The sequence below is a fragment of the Notolepis coatsorum genome (genome assembly GCF_963971535.1).
Source record: "Notolepis coatsorum genome assembly, chromosome: 1".
Taxonomy (NCBI): Eukaryota; Metazoa; Chordata; class Actinopteri; order Aulopiformes; family Paralepididae; genus Notolepis; species Notolepis coatsorum.
In genome coordinates, this window is record NC_140165.1 from 79,647,255 (window position 1) to 79,665,640 (window position 18,386).

General features: G+C 43.9%; 1 protein-coding gene across 2 annotated transcripts in view; it reads left to right on the plus strand.

Moving 5' to 3' along the window:
* Positions 1-18,386, plus strand: part of anapc10 (anaphase promoting complex subunit 10) — a 44,176-nt gene that overhangs the window by 5,021 nt on the left and 20,769 nt on the right. For both annotated transcript variants that reach the window (XM_084325871.1, XM_084325872.1), the window contains exon 3: positions 12,581-12,671. In XM_084325871.1, the coding sequence (XP_084181997.1) occupies positions 12,581-12,671 (91 nt within the window). The remainder of the gene's footprint in view (positions 1-12,580; positions 12,672-18,386) is intronic.

The following is an 18,386-nucleotide window of genomic DNA, read 5'->3' on the forward strand; positions in this document are numbered from 1 at the left end:
ATACTCTCTCTTTCTGTTTCTCTCTCCCACACACTGTCTCTTTCTGTTTCTCTCTCCCACACACTGTCTCTTTCTGTTTCTCTCTCTCACATACTCTGTCTCTTTCTGTTTCTCTCTCCCACACACTCTTTCTGTTTCTCTCTCCCACACACTTTCTGTTTCTCTCTCCCACACACTGTCTCTTTCTGTTTCTCTCTCTCACATACACTCTGTTTCTCTCTTCCACACACTCTTTCTGTTTCTCTCTCTTACATACACTCTGTCTCTTTCTGTTTCTCTCTCACACACACTTTCTGTTTCTCTCTCTCACATACACTCTGTCTCTTTCTGTTTCTCTCTCACACACACACTATCTCTTTCTGTTTCTCTCTCTCTCCCACACACACTCTGTCTCTTTCTGTTTCTCTCTCTCACACACACTCTTTCTGTTTCTCTCTCTCACACACACACTTTCTGTTTCTCTCTCTCACATACACTCTGTCTCTTTCTGTTTCTCTCTCACACACACACTCTCTCTGTTTCTCTCTCTCTCACACACTGTCTCTTTCTGTTTCTCTCTCTCTCACACACTTTCTCTTTCTGTTTCTCTCTCACACACACACTTTCTGTTTCTCTCTCTCACATACACTCTGTCTCTTTCTGTTTCTCTCTCACACACACTCTCTCTTTCTGTTTCTCTCTCTCTCCCACACACACTCTGTCTCTTTCTGTTTCTCTCTCACACACACTCTTTCTGTTTCTCTCTCTCACACACACTCTTTCTGTTTCTCTCTCCCACACACACTCTGTCTCTTTCTGTTTCTCTCTCACACACACACTCTCTTTCTGTTTCTCTCTCTCACACACACTCTTTCTGTTTCTCTCTCCCACACACACTTTCTGTTTCTCTCCCACACACACTCTGTCTCTCTCTCTGTCTGTCTCTCTCCCACACTCTCCCCCTTCTGTCTGTTTCTCTCTCTCACATACACTATGTCTCTTTCTGTTTCTCTCTCCCACACACACTGTCTCTTTCTGTTTCTCTCTCCCACACACTTGCTGTTTCTCTCTCCCACACACTCTATTTCTGTTTCTCTCTCTCTCACATACACTCTGTCTCTTTCTGTTTCTCTCTCTCTCACATACACTCTGTCTCTTTCTGTTTCTCTCTCCCACACACACTTTCTGTTTCTCTCTCCCACACACACTCTCTCTTTCTGTTTCTCTCTCCCACACACACTCTGTCTCTTTCTGTTTCTCTCTCTTACATACACTCTGTCTCTTTCTGTTTCTCTCTCCCACACACGCTCTCTTTCTGTTTCTCTCTCCCACACACACACTCTCTTTCTGTTTCTCTCTCCCACACACACTCTGTCTTTCTGTTTCTCTCTCCCACACACACTCTCTTTCTGTTTGTCTCTCTCCCACACACACTCTGTCTCTTTCTGTTTCTCTCTCACACACACACTCTTTCTGTTTCTCTCTCTCTCTCACACACACTCTTTCTGTTTCTCTCTCTCACACACACTCTGTCTGTCTCTCTCCCACACTCTCCCCCTTCTGTCTGTTTCTCTCTCACATACACTGTCTCTTTCTGTTTCTCTCTCTCACACACTCTCTTTCTGTTTCTCTCTCCCACACACACTCTGTCTTTCTGTTTCTCTCTCTCTCCCACACTCTGTCTGTCTCTCTCCCACACGCTCCCCCTTCTGTCTGTTTCTCTCTCACATACACTGTCTCTTTCTGTTTCTCTCTCTCACACACTCTGTCTCTTTCTGTTTCCTACACACACTCTGTCTCTTTCTGTTTCTCTCTCTCTCCCACACTCTTTGTCTCTTTCTGTTTATCTCTCCCACACACTTTGTCTCTTTCTGTTTCTCTCTCCCACACACTTTGTCTCTTTCTGTTTCTCTCTCCCACACACACTGTCTCTTTCTGTTTCTCTCTCCCACACAGTCTCTTTCTGTTTCTCTCTCTCACATACTCTGTCTCTTTCTGTTTCTCTCTCTCACATACTCTGTCTCTTTCTGTTTCTCTCTCCCACACACTGTCTCTTTCTGTTTCTCTCTCCCACACACTGTCTCTTTCTGTTTCTCTCTCTCACATACTCTGTCTCTTTCTGTTTCTCTCCCCCACACACTCTTTCTCTCTCCCACACACTTTCTGTTTCTCTCTCCCACACACTCTTTCTGTTTCTCTCTCTCACATACACTCTGTTTTTCTCTCCCACACACTCTCTTTCTGTTTCTCTCTCTTACATACACTGTCTCTTTCTGTTTCTCTCTCACACACACTTTCTGTTTCTCTCTCTCACATACACTCTGTCTCTTTCTGTTTCTCTCTCACACACTCTCTCTTTCTGTTTCTCTCTCTCTCCCACACACACTCTGTCTCTTTCTGTTTCTCTCTCTCACACACTCTTTCTGTTTCTCTCTCTCACACACACACTTTCTGTTTCTCTCTCTCACATACACTCTCTCTCTGTTTCTCTCTCTCTCACACACTGTCTCTTTCTGTTTCTCTCTCTCACACACTTTCTCTTTCTGTTTCTCTCTCTTACATACACTCTGTCTCTTTCTGTTTCTCTCTCACACACACACTCTCTCTGTTTCTCTCTCTCTCACACACTGTCTCTTTCTGTTTCTCTCTCTCACACACTTTCTCTTTCTGTTTCTCTCTCTTACATACACTCTGTCTCTTTCTGTTTCTCTCTCACACACACACTCTCTCTCTGTTTCTCTCTCTCTCACACACTGTCTCTTTCTGTTTCTCTCTCTCACACACTTTCTCTTTCTGTTTCTCTCTCTCACATACACTCTGTCTCTTTCTGTTTCTCTCTCACACACACACTCTCTTTCTGTTTCTCTCTCTCTCTCCCACACACACTCTGTCTCTTTCTGTTTCTCTCTCACACACACACTTTCTGTTTCTCTCTCTCACACACACTTTCTGTTTCTCTCTCCCACACACACTCTGTCTCTTTCTGTTTCTCTCTCACACACACACTCTCTTTCTGTTTCTCTCTCTCACACACACTCTTTCTGTTTCTCTCTCCCACACACACTCTTTCTGTTTCTCTCCCACACACACTCTGTCTCTCTCTCTGTCTGTCTCTCTCCCACACTCCCCCTTCTGTCTGTTTCTCTCTCTCACATACACTCTGTCTCTTTCTGTTTCTCTCTCCCACACACACTGTCTCTTTCTGTTTCTCTCTCCCACACACGTTCTGTTTCTCTCTCCCACACACTATTTCTGTTTCTCTCTCTCTCACATACACTCTGTCTCTTTCTGTTTCTCTCTCTCTCACATACACTCTGTCTCTTTCTGTTTCTCTCTCCCACACACACTTTCTATTTCTGTTTCTCTCTCCCACACACACTCTCTCTTTCTGTTTCTCTCTCCCACACACACTCTGTCTCTTTCTGTTTCTCTCTCTTACATACACTCCGTCTCTTTCTGTTTCTCTCTCCCACACACGCTCTCTTTCTGTTTCTCTCTCCCACACACACTCTGTCTCTTTCTGTTTCTCTCTCTTACATACACTCTGTCTCTTTCTGTTTCTCTCTCCCACACACACTCTCTTTCTGTTTGTCTCTCTCCCACACACACTCTTTCTGTTTCTCTCTCTCACACACACTCTGTCTGTCTCTCTCCCACACTCTCCCCCTTCTGTCTGTTTCTCTCTCACATACACTGTCTCTTTCTGTTTCTCTCTCCCACACACACTCTGTCTCTTTCTGTTTCTCTCTCTCTCCCACACTCTGTCTGTCTCTCTCCCACACTCTCCCCCTTCTGTCTGTTTCTCTCTCACATACACTGTCTCTTTCTGTTTCTCTCTCTCACACACTGTCTCTTTATGTTTCTCTCTCCCACACACACTGTCTCTTTCTGTTTCTCTCTCTCTCACATACTCTGTCTCTTTCGGTTTCTCTCTCACACACACACTCTCTTTTTCTGTTTCTCTCTCTCTCCCACACACACTGTCTCTTTCTGTTTCTCTCTCACACGCACACTCTCTTTCTGTTTCTCTCTCACACACACACTCTCTTTTTCTGTTTCTCTCTCTCTCCCACACACACTCTGTCTCTTTCTGTTTCTCTCTCACACACACACTCTTCTTTCTGTTTCTCTCTCACATACACTTGGTCTCTTTCTGTTTCTCTCTCTCTCACACACACTCTTTCTGTTTCTCTCTCCCACACACTTTCTGTTTCTCTCTCCCACACACTCTCTTTCTGTTTCTCTCTCCCACACACACTCTCTTTCTGTTTCTCTCTCCCACACACACTCTGTCTGTCTCTCTCCCACACACACTCCCTTCTGTCTGTTTCTCTCTCTCTCACACACTCTGTCTCTTTCTGTTTCTCTCTCCCACACACTTTGTCTCTTTCTGTTTCTCTCTCCCACACACTGTCTCTTTCTGTTTCTCTCTCTCTCACACACTCTTTCTGTTTCTCTCCCACACACTGTCTCTTTCTGTTTCTCTCTCACACACACACTCTCTTTCTGTTTCTCTCTCTCACACACACTCTTTCTGTTTCTCTCTCCCACACACACTCTGTCTCTTTCTGTTTCTCTCTCTCTCACACACACTCTTTCTGTTTCTCTCTCTCACACACACTCTTTCTGTTTCTCTCTCCCACACACACTCTCTCTTTCTGTTTCTCTCTCCCACACACGCTCTCTACGACTATGCTTGCACCTCATGGTACCAAAGCACCTCAAAGGCGCTAAAAACAAAATTACAAACATCTCAAAACAAACTGGTCAGACTACTGCTTGACCTTACTCCTAGAACCCACCTCACCCCTGCCCACTTTGACAACCTAGGATGGCTTAGAGTAGACGACAGAGTACAGCAACTTGCAATGGGCCTGGTCTACAAGATACACTACACGACCAAGGTACCCATGTACATGACTAAATACTTCCCAAAGGTCAGTGAATACCACGATCACAACACCAGAGGGAGCTCCACAAATCATGTTAAACCCAGATTCGGCTCAAACAAGGGACTAAACACGTTTCGCAATTATGCCACATCAATGTGGAACGCCCTACCCAAAGCTGTAAAGGAATGTGAATCACTACCCACTTTCAAAAACACTCTCAAAAAACACCTAAGGGAGACTGCAACTCGAAACTGGCCCCTGTAAATGTCCGAACACAACCCCCTCCAATGTACAGTAAATTACCAAGTATGGTCTTGTCAATAATCCAATGTACAGTGTTGTTTGTACAGTTGTACAGTGTCCCCCACCCACCCCTCCTACCCACCCCCCCCCCCCCCCCCCACCCACCCAACCACCTCCAATGTACAGTCCCCACCCACCCCTCCTACCCAACCCCCCCCCCCCCACTCCTACCCAACCCCCCCCCCCCCCCCCCCCACTCCTACCCCCCCCCCCCCCCCCCCACCTCCAATGTACAGTCCCACCCCCACCTACCCAATCCAATGTACAGTTTCTACGCCTAATGTATATACTCTTTTCTTTCTGGACTCTTTTTGTATCACAAATACAGTACTGTAATTGCAAATCTGGTATGTCATAAATGTATAGATGTAGCAGTACTGTCTATCTGTATGTCATGTATGTCATATATGTTACGATGAATTGGAAATGGGGGACCCTGGTGTAAACAAGACGAAAGTCTTTCTCTGGTCTGCATCCCCTTAACAATTGTATGTATTGAGCTGTACTGCACTGTACCCATTCTGCAATCTGTTAATAAAGTTTTCATTCATTCATTCATTCATTCACTCTTTCTGTTTCTCTCTCTCACATACACTCTGTCTCTTTCTGTTTCTCTCTCCCACACACTCTCTTTCTGTTTCTCTCTCCCACACACGCTCTCTTTCTGTTTCTCTCTCACACACACACTCTCTTTCTGTTTGTCTCTCTCCCACACACACTCTGTCTCTTTCTGTTTCTCTCTCACACACACACTCTCTTTCTGTTTCTCTCTCTCTCACACACACTCTTTCTGTTTCTCTCTCCCACACACACTCTGTCTCTTTCTGTCTGTTTCTCTCTCTCTCACATACACTGTCTCTTTCTGTTTCTCTCTCTCTCCCACACACTGTCTCTTTCTGTTTCTCTCTCTCTCACATACTCTGTCTCTTTCGGTTTCTCTCCCACACACACTCTCTTTCTGTTTCTCTCTCACACACACACTCTCTTTTTCTGTTTCTCTCTCTCTCTCACACACACTCTGTCTGTCTCTCTCCCACACACACGCCCCCTTCTGTCTGTTTCTCTCTCTCTCACACACTCTGTCTCTTTCTGTTTCTCTCTCTCACACACACACTCTCTCTTTCTGTTTCTCTCCCACACACACTCTCTCTCTTTCTGTTTCTCTCTCTCTCCCACACGCACTCTCTCTTTCTGTTTCTCTCTCACACACACACACTCTTTCTGTTTCTCTCTCTTTCTCACACACACTCTTTCTGTTTCTCTCTCTTTCTCACACACACTCTTTCTGTTTCTCTCTCCCACACACACTCTTTCTGTTTCTCTCCCACACACACTCTCTTTCTGTTTCTCTCTCTCTCTCACACACACTCTGTCTCTCTCTCTCTGTCTCTCTCCCACACTCTCCCCCTTCTGTCCGTTTCTCTCTCTCACATACACTCTGTCTCTTTCTGTTTCTCTCTCTCACACACTCTTTCTGTTTCTCTCTCTCTCCCACACTCTGTCTATTTCTGTTTCTCTCTCTCTCACATACACACTTTCTCTTTCTGTTTCTCTCTCCCACACACACGCTCTCTTTCTGTTTCTCTCTCACATACACTGTCTCTTTCTGTTTCTCTCTCTTACATACACTCTTTCTGTTTCTCTCTCCCACACACACTCTGTCTCTCTCTCTGTCTGTCTCTCTTCCACACTCTCCCCCTTCTGTCTGTTTCTCTCTCTCACATACACTGTCTCTTTCTGTTTCTCTCTCTCACACACTCTGTCTCTTTCTGTTTCTCTCTCTCTCACACACACTCTTTCTGTTTCTCTCTCTCACACACACTCTTTCTGTTTCTCTCTCCCACACACACACTCTGTCTGTCTCTCTCCCACACACACTCTGTCTCTCTCTCTGTCTGTCTCTCTCCCACACTCTCCCCCTTCTGTCTGTTTCTCTCTCCCACACTCTGTCACATTCTGTTTCTCTCTCTCTCACATACTCTGTCTCTTTCGGTTTCTCTCTCACACACTCTTTTTCTGTTTCTCTCTCTCTCCCACACACACTCTGTCTCTTTCTGTTTCTCTCTCACACACACACTCTCTTTCTGTTTCTCTCTCACACGCACACTCTCTCTTTCTGTTTCTCTCTCCCACACACACACTCTCTTTCTGTTTCTCTCTCACACACACTCTTTCTGTTTCTCTCTCACACACACTCTTTCTGTTTCTCTCTCTCACACACACTCTTTCTGTTTCTCTCTCCCACACACACTCCCCCTTCTGTCTGTTTCTCTCTCTCTCACACACCCTGTCTCTTTCTGTTTCTCTCTCCCACACACACTCTGTCTCTTTCTGTTTCTCTCTCCCACACACCCTGTCTCTTTCTGTTTCTCTCTCCCACACACACTGTCTCTTTCTGTTTCTCTCTCTCTCCCACACACTGTCTCTTTCTGTTTCTCTCTCTCACATACTCTGTCTCTTTCTGTTTCTCTCTCCCACACACACTCTCTTTCTGTTTCTCTCTCCCACACACACTCTCTTTCTGTTTCTCTCTCTCACATACACTCTGTCTCTTTCTGTTTCTCTCTCACACACACACACTCTCTTTCTGTTTCTCTCTCTCTCCCACACACACTCTCTCTTTCTGTTTCTCTCTCTCTCCCACACACACTCTCTCTCTCTTTCTGTTTCTCTCTCTCTCTCACACACACTCTTTCTGTTTCTCTCTCCCACACGCTCCCCCTTCTGTCTGTTTCTCTCTCACATACATACTCTCTCTTTCTGTTTCTCTCTCCCACACACACTCTGTCTCTTTCTGTTTCTCTCTCCCACACACACTCTGTCTCTTTCTGTTTCTCTCTCCCACACACACTCTGTCTCTTTCTGTTTCTCTCTCCCACACACACTCTGTCTCTTTCTGTTTCTCTCTCCCACACTCTGTCTCTTTCTGTTTCTCTCTCCCACACACTGTCTCTTTCTGTTTCTCTCTCCCACACGCTGTCTCTTTCTGTTTCTCTCTCTCTCCCACACACTGTCTCTTTCTGTTTCTCTCTCCCACACGCTGTCTCTTTCTGTTTCTCTCTCTCTCCCACACACTGTCTCTTTCTGTTTCTCTCTCTCTCCCACACACTCTGTCTCTTTCTGTTTCTCTCTCCCACACACTCTGTCTCTTTCTGTTTCTATCTCTCTCCCACACACTGTCTCTTTCTGTTTCTCTCTCCCACACACTCTGTCTCTTTCTGTTTCTCTCTCTTACATACACTCTTTCTGTTTCTCTCTCCCACACACACACTCTGTCTCTCTCTCTGTCTGTCTCTCTCCCACAGTCTCCCCCTTCTGTCTGTTTCTCTCTCTCTTTCTGTTTCTCTCTCTCACACACTGTCTCTTTCTGTTTCTCTCTCACACACACTTTCTGTTTCTCTCTCTCTCACACACACTCTTTCTGTTTCTCTCTCTCACACACACTCTTTCTGTTTCTCTCTCCCACACACACACTCTGTCTGTCTCTCTCCCACACACACTCTGTCTCTCTCTCTGTCTGTCTCTCTCCCACACTCTCCCCCTTCTGTCTGTTTCTCTCTCACATACACTCTGTCTCTTTCTGTTTCTCTCTCCCACACTCTGTCACTTTCTGTTTCTCTCTCTCTCACATACTCTGTCTCTTTCGGTTTCTCTCTCACACACTCTTTTTCTGTTTCTCTCTCTCTCCCACACACACTCCGTCTCTTTCTGTTTCTCTCTCACACACACACTCTCTTTCTGTTTCTCTCTCACACGCACACTCTCTCTTTCTGTTTCTCTCTCCCACACACACACTCTCTTTCTGTTTCTCTCTCACACACACTCTTTCTGTTTCTCTCTCTCACACACACTCTTTCTGTTTCTCTCTCCCACACACACTCCCCTTCCCCTTGTTTCTCTCTCTCTCCCACACACTGTCTCTTTCTGTTTCTCTCTCCCACACACTCTGTCTCTTTCTGTTTATCTCTCCCACACACACTCTGTCTGTCTCTCTCCCACACACACTCTGTCTCTCTCTCTGTCTGTCTCTCTCCCACACTCTCCCCTTCTGTCTGTTTCTCTCTCTCACACACTCTTTCTGTTTCTCTCTCCCACACACACTCTCTCTTTCTGTTTCTCTCTCCCACACTCTCTCTTTCTGTTTTTCTCTCTCACATACACTCTGTCTCTTTCTGTTTCTCTCTCACACACACACTCTCTCTTTCTGTTTCTCTCTCTCTCTCACACACACACTCTCTCTTTCTGTTTCTCTCTCTCTCACACACACTCTTTCTGTTTCTCTCTCTCACACTCCCCCTTCTGTCTGTTTCTCTCTCACTCACACACCCTGTCTATTTCTGTTTCTCTCTCTCTCCCACACTCTGTCTCTTTCTGTTTCTCTCTCCCACACACACTCTCTTTCTGTTTCTCTCTCTCTCTCTCTCTCTCTCTCACACACTCTTTCTGTCTCTCTCCCACACACACTCTGTCTCTCTCTCTGTCTGTCTCTCTCCCACACTCCCCCTTCTGTCTGTTTCTCTCTCTCTCACACACTCTTTCTGTTTCTCTCTCACACACACACACTCTCTTTCTGTTTCTCTCTCTCTCCCACACTCTGTCTCTTTCTGTTTCTCTCTCCCACACACCCTCTCTTTCTGTTTCTCTCTCTCACATACACTGTCTCTTTCTGTTTCTCTCTCCCACACACACTCTGTCTTTCTGTTTCTCTCTCCCACACACACTCTGTCTTTCTGTTTCTCTCTCTCACATACACTCTCTTTTTCTGTTTCTCTCTCTCTCCCACACACACTCTGTCTCTTTCTGTTTCTCTCTCACACACACACTCTCTTTCTGTTTCTCTCTCTCTCTCTCACACACACTTTCTGTTTCTCTCTCTCTCTCACACTCCCCCTTCTGTCTGTTTCTCTCTCTCACACACTCTGTCTCTTTCTGTTTATCTCTCTCTCTCACACTCTCTCTTTCTGTTTCTCTCTCTCACACACACTCTCTCTTTCTGTTTCTCTCTCACACACTCTGTCTCTTTCTGTTTCTCTCTCTCTCACACACTCTGTCTCTTTCTGTTTCTCTCTCTCTCACACACTCTTTCTGTTTCTCTCTCCCACACACACTCTCTCTCTTTCTGTTTCTCTCTCCCACACACACTCTTTCTGTTTCTCTCTCCCACACACACTCTGTCTCTGTTTCTCTCTCACACACACACACTCTCTCCTTCTGTTTCTCTCTCCCACACGCACTCTGTCTCTTTCTGTTTCTCACACACACACTCTCTCCTTCTGTTTCTCTCTCTCCCACACACACTCTGTCTCTTTCTGTTTCTCTCTCTCTCACACTAGGGCTGGGCGATATGGCCTAAATATGATATCACGATATTTTCTGACCTTTCGGCGATACACGATACACATCACGATGTTTTTCTTTTTTTCCCCAAACAATTCATTATGAGGCTTACCAAGACAGTATTTGAGTTTGCAAGCTAACATTAAAGACTAAATAAAATACCCATGCATTTAGCATTTTTATATTATATATTAGATTTAGATTATTGGATTATTAGATTATATATTGCATATATTTAGCAATGAGATATTATATGATTTAGATATGAAATATGATTAATTGAAAATGGGGGACCCTGATGTAAACAAGACGAAATACTTTCTCTGGTCTGCATCCCCTTAACAATTGTATGTATTGAGCTGTACTGTACCCATTCTGCAATATGTTAATAAAGTTTTAAATCAATCAATCAATCAATAAATAAATAAATAGCATTTTAGCATTTTTATGAAACTACTGTATATTTGTATGTCTCTAAATGTTTTGATGAATTGAAAATGGAGGACCCTTATGTAAAAAAGCCGAAAGTCTTTTTCTGGTCTTCATCCCCCAGTCCACTGTTGTTGTATTGAGCTGTACTGTATTGTACCCATTCTGCAATCGTTAATAACGTTTTCATTCATTCGATCATTCAGCCGGCAACATAATCATTTTGATTGACAGTCGAGTCTGCCAATTACGTCACACCGATTGAACCCGCCCTGCTGTTCTTAGCACCAATCGGCAAGCTCTATGCGTTTTTTACTTCCGCAATTGATTTTGACGAGAGCTGAGCTCAGCTCAACGACAACAACAGCTCCCTGCGGCAGACGAGTGATTACCAGCGCACCGCAGCATGACTAAACAAGCCATAATGATTTTATTGCAACGAATGTTATAATAAAAGCCTTTCCATACATCTGTCTGATTGAAAACGTTATTAACAGACCGCAGAATGGGCATGCACAACTCCGCACGGGCTGAGATATGAACAGTAACGCTTGCTATCTATGTCGTCATCGGACATTGCTATGTTTGGGTAAATACGCTAATGTTATTGAACGTGTAACTATATAACGTTAATGCCACAAAACGAATGCCTTTGTTAATAATAATTAGTAACTTTGATGCAGTAGTGTGTGTGGGGGCGGTGTTGTTCAAAAGCTTGAACGGGTGTGGACCAGATTGACGCGACACAATCCTCTTGGGCAAAACATCACGATATCCACAATACGTTAAAAAAGTGTATCGTTAATGAACTGTACCCGATATTTATATAATATCGTCATATCGCCCAGCCCTATCTCACACACACTCTTTCTGTTTCTCTCTCTCACACACTCTTTCTGTTTCTCTCTCCCACACACACTCTGTCTCTTTCTGTTTCTCTCTCTCACACACACACTCTTTCTATTTCTCTCTCATACACTCGGTCTCTTTCTGTTTCTCTCTCCCACACACACACTCTTTCTATTTCTCTCTCATACACTCAGTCTCTTTCTGTTTCTCTCTCTCTCACACACACTTTCTGTTTCTCTCTCTCTCACACACACTCTTTCTGTTTCTCTCTCTTTCTCACACACACTCTTTCTGTTTCTCTCTCCCACACACGCTCTCTTTCTGTTTCTCTCTCCCACACACACTCTCTCTTTCTGTTTCTCTCTCCCACACACACTCTCTCTGTTTCTCTCTCTCACACACACTGTCCCTTTCTGTTTTTCTGTTTCTCTCTCTCTCTCTCTCTCTCTCTCTCTCTCTCTCTCTCTCTCTCTCTCTCTCTCTCTCTCTCTCTCTCTCTCTCTCTCTCTCTCTCTCTCTCCCCCACACACTCTTTCTGTTTCTCTCTCTCTCCCACACACACTCTTTCTGTTTCTCTCTCTCTCCCACACACACTCTTTCTGTTTCTCTCTCTCTCCCACACACACTCTTTCTGTTTCTCTCTCTCTCCCACACACACTCTGTCCCTTTCTGTTTCTCTCTCCCACATTCTGTCCCTTTCTGTTTCTCACATACACACCCCCTCTCATCTCTCAGTCTCCCCCTCTTTCCCTCCCTAATTTCTCTGTCTCTGTCTCTGTCTCTCTCTCTAGGTTTTGGAGTGGACCAGTTGAGAGATGACAATCTGGAGACCTACTGGCAGTCGGATGGTTCCCAACCCCACCTGGTTAACATCCAGTTCAGGTGATGCTGCTCAGGAGTGTGTGTGTGTCCGATATATAATATGACGATCTTAAAATCATCACTGATTTGAACCCTTTCACTGCCACACGACAGCCGGTTAACCCTTTCAACTGTGACAATACAGAAGGTTAGCCCTTTACTATCACACAACCGACGGCGATGCTCCATCATTAGCATCATTAGCTCCGCAAATAAAGGGCTAACCTTCTGTCGTGTGGCAGTGAAAGGGTTAATGTCTATTCATAACATTCAGAAGTCAACTATATCCCATAATGTGTTTTGAGTATTCTGACGGAGAGTCTACTGTACACATAGAATCACATTCAGATGTATTGATGGGTTTTGGTCTCTCTGCTTTGTTAGCACAAAATACAACATATTGTCACAGGGTTGCAGACTTCAAGCAGTCATTGATTGCGAAGGATTTCCAACAAAATATTAAATATGGCAACCTTATTTAACACTTTGATCGCCATGGGTTAAATTCATAATTTACCATCCCTCGCCAGCTCTATTTGTCTATGGAGAAGTTCCCCTTCTTTGCAGGGCTATAACTTTTTAAATTCTATTGCTACATTGCCATTATTATGGCCCATTCAATGTCCTATATGTATTGTTCAGGGTGTAGCAACGTTAAACTTTTTCATTCACATATTCATACTAAAATATGGTCTAAAGTATAAGTATGTTTTTATCGTTTTCTGCAGCTTTCTTCAGAACGTGATTTATAGCCCTAAATGCATTATATTGATGATGAAATACAGTTTGGTAGCGATCGGCGCGAGATGAAAAATTTCAACTGGACGTACTTCTAGAATGATCTACGTATGATCTGATGATGACCGGATGGGCGGGGGATCGTTTATAATTCCGTGGGCAACGTTAGATGATTCATCCAGAGTGGGTCATATGTTCATCATAGCAGTTTATATTGAACACGTTAGAATATAACGCTGAATCTTACCGTATGTTCCTCGCGCCGTTGGACGATCAGCGTGGAGTAGACCGTTTTCGATTATGGGATGTAGAAATGCCAGATCCATTTCCAGGTTGTATAATAGTATATACGTCCAAATAACGTTGTTTATTGAGTTAGGGCGAGCGATCTATTATCCAGTGTTTCAAGATGGAGTCGCGGGAGCTATAGAGAGTGGCCGGACCACATTTGCATGAGTACTACTGGTTCAAAGGTTAATATCCGGTTGGCGATCTGCCGATCGGCCACCAGATGGCGCTCTTGAACCGCTAGAGAGTTGAGAGGAGATCACACTCGTGTCTCAGGGCCCCGGAAAGGAAATATGATTTCGATGACAGATTTTTGAAATATTGACATCAAAGACGAGTTAAGGCGTCCTCGGCGGAATGAGCATGGCGGGGAATGACGAGTTCCGGCGTTTTCGGGCGGTTAAAGTGTTAAGTTTATATTCATTTGTTAAATGACATTTGGTTCCCTAAAATGTGGGGAGAATGTATAACCAGTAGGGATATTCGATATTGACTTTTTTTTTTACCGATATTGTCCAACTCTTAATTTTCCGATACCGATATATGCAGGGTCCTCCCCCCCCCCAAAAACGGAATAATTTCAGGTAATTAACATTACATATCTCTTGTCGTGGAATTAACACAACATTATGCATACTTTTGACAATAAATAAAATAAGAATTTCTTCTTACTTGCTTGCCTGGGTAAATAAAGGTTACATTTGTAAACCGATACCGATAATTTCCGATATTACATTTGAACACATTGACCGCCAGCAGCAGGGGGCGCTGATCCCCCCTTCATCGCCAGGTCTTTATTCGATGGATATAGTTTTAGACTGCGACATTTGCGAGTGCTTAAAATATATCTTATATTATATCTATGGGTCTAATAATGCAGTCGACTGTCAGTGAGTTGCTTCCAGTCAACATGCTCAAAACAGATTGTTTTTTCATCCGTACATTTCTGTTTTATACCGTTTTGAATAGAGTATGGTTTGGGTACTTTTGAGTAATTCCAGGAAAAAGACGAGAAAAAGGCATTTTACTGTAATCCAGTCATCACGTTGTAATTTTCCGGCTGATTATCTAATCATCCTGAAATCAACGCTAGATTATCATTATTATATCTCGTCGTGCATACATGAAATTACCGTCGTAGCGGGGCGCTCCCCCCCCCCCCCACCGCAGTCAACGGTAATAGGCACATACACTTACACACAGATAGCTGTGATTGCGGTAGAAATAAATGTCAGATCAACGATCAAATTTATATATAGTGTTCTTACCTTGTATCTGATGTAATGCAAAATAAATAATAATAATCCAAATATCTGATCGCAATTCCAAATACTGCTTGTGGAGGTCCGTACCACACTACCGACCGTTTCACAATGACGGGCGGGCGGGGTTACTGTTCGATCCCATCGTTGTATAGAACTGGCTCGCCTGAATATTTAAACCCCGCCCGCCCGGCTCAGATCGGCTCCTAAAACACACCAGCCCATTTTCAATGAGATGCAATAGCTCCGAATGGCAGTAGAGGGCGGGGTTGACCGTTTCCCAGCTCAGACAGGGTCTGAAGGGTATACCAGAGGCTGCGGCTATGAATTATGAATAGATATAGCGAATAAACGAAATAACGATCCCAAAAACGAATTAACTCGTTTCTGGCACTGAACGCATGGCGGGCAATAACGAGTTAACTCGTTTCCGGCGCAGATTGTGTTAACACATTCGGGGCCATTGGGATTAGACGCGGCCCACGCTATACGGCCAGCATTTCAAAACAACCTTTCATTGTGCGTGAGGCTGTTTGTAGAGCTAAATCTATACTTTATATTATTGCTATCTGTCCATTCTCATTGCAGATTGATAAACCGTCCCTTCAATATGCCTTAAATAAAAAATGTTTTCATCAATACGTTCCCATTTTATAGCATCTTGAATATGAATGTTATAGCAGAATGTTCTGGGGTATTTCCTGGAATGCGAGATATAGGGTGCTAAGTAGGGATGTCCTGATCAAATCTTTTTGCTCCCGATCCGATCCCCATCATGTGATTATGAGTATCTACCGATACCGATCTTTCCCGATCCGAAAAAAAAAAAAAAAAAAAATACACACACATATATATATATATATATATATATATATATATATATATATAAAAGTCTCCCATCCCAATTTCTCACATTACATTCACCCTGAATGTTGACGTTATCCAGGTGAAAAGTTAACTTCATTCAAGCGAGGCATTGCAACCGGAGTAATCTAAAAACTCCGCCTCCAACCTGCTGCTTCATGAGAGCAATGGCGCCATCCAGGGTTTCCGTTAGCCGGTAATTACCGGTATTTGACCGGCAAAATCTGTTGAAGTCCGACATATTTAATCTCTCCGGTCATAATGTCCGGTGAAAATAATTCCCTCTAAGCACAATTTGATTATTTGAATTGTATTAAAATAGGCTAAAATTAAACAGCCTATGCGATGAACGAAACAATCATTACATTTGTTTCATCGTTGCTTCACCAAGCAGGTCTAATAATGACAACAACGTTGTCAGAGAGAGCTTAGTGCTGGGTTTGCGAGTGCATGCAGCTGCAGAGCCACAGAACCCACCAGCTGTGCCGGCACAGTGCAATACTCCAATTCAGCCATTGGCAATTCAGCTGTTGGGTGGGGGGCGCTGCTGAGCGGTCCCCAGATAGGGCCTGAAAACAGCTGAATATGCGGCTCTGCAGCGGCATACTCTCGCAAATAAGTCGTTGGGAGGTGGAGATTCATCACGCAAACCCACGATAATGTTGCCGTCTCTCTCTGCCAAATTTCTCAGTTCTTCGCTTGATATAATTAATACAAATGTCCAATATAACGGAATTCGTTAGCTCATAAAAATGTGATTATAACAGACTGCTGTTTATTAATGTCGGGCCGACTGCCCACAGACACCTATTTGATTTAAAGTCAGCAGCAGCACGGAGTCTCTGGACTTATTTTATTTTGAATATGACTGTATACGCAAAAGTAGCCTAGTTTTAAGTTAAAATATTATAAATCTACATGCCTTGAGGATGTCATTCTTTATATAGCCTGCCTATCAATTGTTTTTAAGCTCAATAAACTCTGACCGGAATTTCTCTCATTTGACCGGTAGATTGAAATCTACCGGACACTGAGGCCGGCAACAATTTTTTCGAACGGAAACCCTGGCGCCATTGTCTGTAAAAATCAGGTGACTGCAAGTTCTGCAACTAGTGGATGTCCCTCATCCTTGACATAAATCATTTGATGTATAATTAAATCAAAGGAAATGCGTTTGTTTTGGCAGAATTCTTCTGCTCTGTGTGACAATAAATAAATGAATGATGATATGCAATTTAAAACCAAAACTAAGGCATCAGTATGAGTTTAAGACGTGAACATGGTCATGTTTGTTGAAAAAAAAAAAGAAAAAAATATATATATATATATATATCCCGATTGTTCCCCCCCCCCCCCCCCCCCCGATCCCGATCTTCTGAAAATCACGTGAACGGCCCCCGATCCCGATCACGTGATCGGAACGGGACATCCCTAGTGCTAAGCTAATAACGTTAAATCGAATGGCGTTTCGGCTATAGACAAGCTAGAGTTAAAACTCAAAATTCATATTGTCTGTATCATGGTCCACCATGAATGCATGAAAGGGGGGGGGCGGGGGACGTCGTTTCTGATTATTGATTACCAATAACGGCATTAGCCTCAGTAGCCTCATTCGCTGACCGGGTGGATGGCTATCAAAGCAAGGCCCGACCAAGCTGAAATTGACGTCAAATCGCTTTTACCTGTGGCCGGTTGGATTGCAAAAAGGATTTCCCAGTTATCGATCGCCATTGGCTGATGCTATATTCCTTTACTGCACACTGAATTCAGCGTCCCAAAAACTATTCTAGGCGATCGGCTACACGCATAGCTTTAGGCGAACAGAAAGTCAATAAAAAAATTAAATAAAAAAAAAACACCGGTCTGTAACAGGGAACACTGCATTATCGAGACAGCGCCCCTACGAGGATCTGGCCGGTAATGCACTTTTCCGAATTCCAAGAGTAGGGTAAATCTGCAGTGCCGCTCGGTCATTGAGTAGGATATTACAATGGAATAAAAGCCAAAACAACCTTGCCACTAGGGCTGGGCGATATGGCCAAAAACGTTATCGCGATAAAATTATAAAATTATTTTCATATAACTATATCGATAATTATCATCGATATAATGTCTGTCAAGTTTAATTAACTTCTTATGCCCGGCGCCGATGGACGGGCTATTAATAGACTTGTTTTGCTGCTGCGAATGTCTCGAGTTGATGTCGTCATCAGTCCACGCACGTTAGCAGTTAGCTAGAGCAAGCGGTGTATCCCATGACAATCTACTAAATATGACCCTAAAATACTCTGTTCCGCCCCAATACATTGCAACGACGTCCACCGTATACCCCACACTACTCTAACCGTTACCCTCAGAATTCACGCCACACACCCACTCGGCACGTAAACTATAAAATAGCGCCGTGCAAGCTAATTATCCTAGCCAGCCTTGTTTCCAAGCGATGTATCCCATGACAATGTACTAAATATGACCATAAAATACTCTGTTCCGCCCCAATACATTGCAACGACGTCCACCGTATACCCCACACTACTATAACCGTTACCCTCAGAATTCAAAACACACACCAACTCGGCAGGTA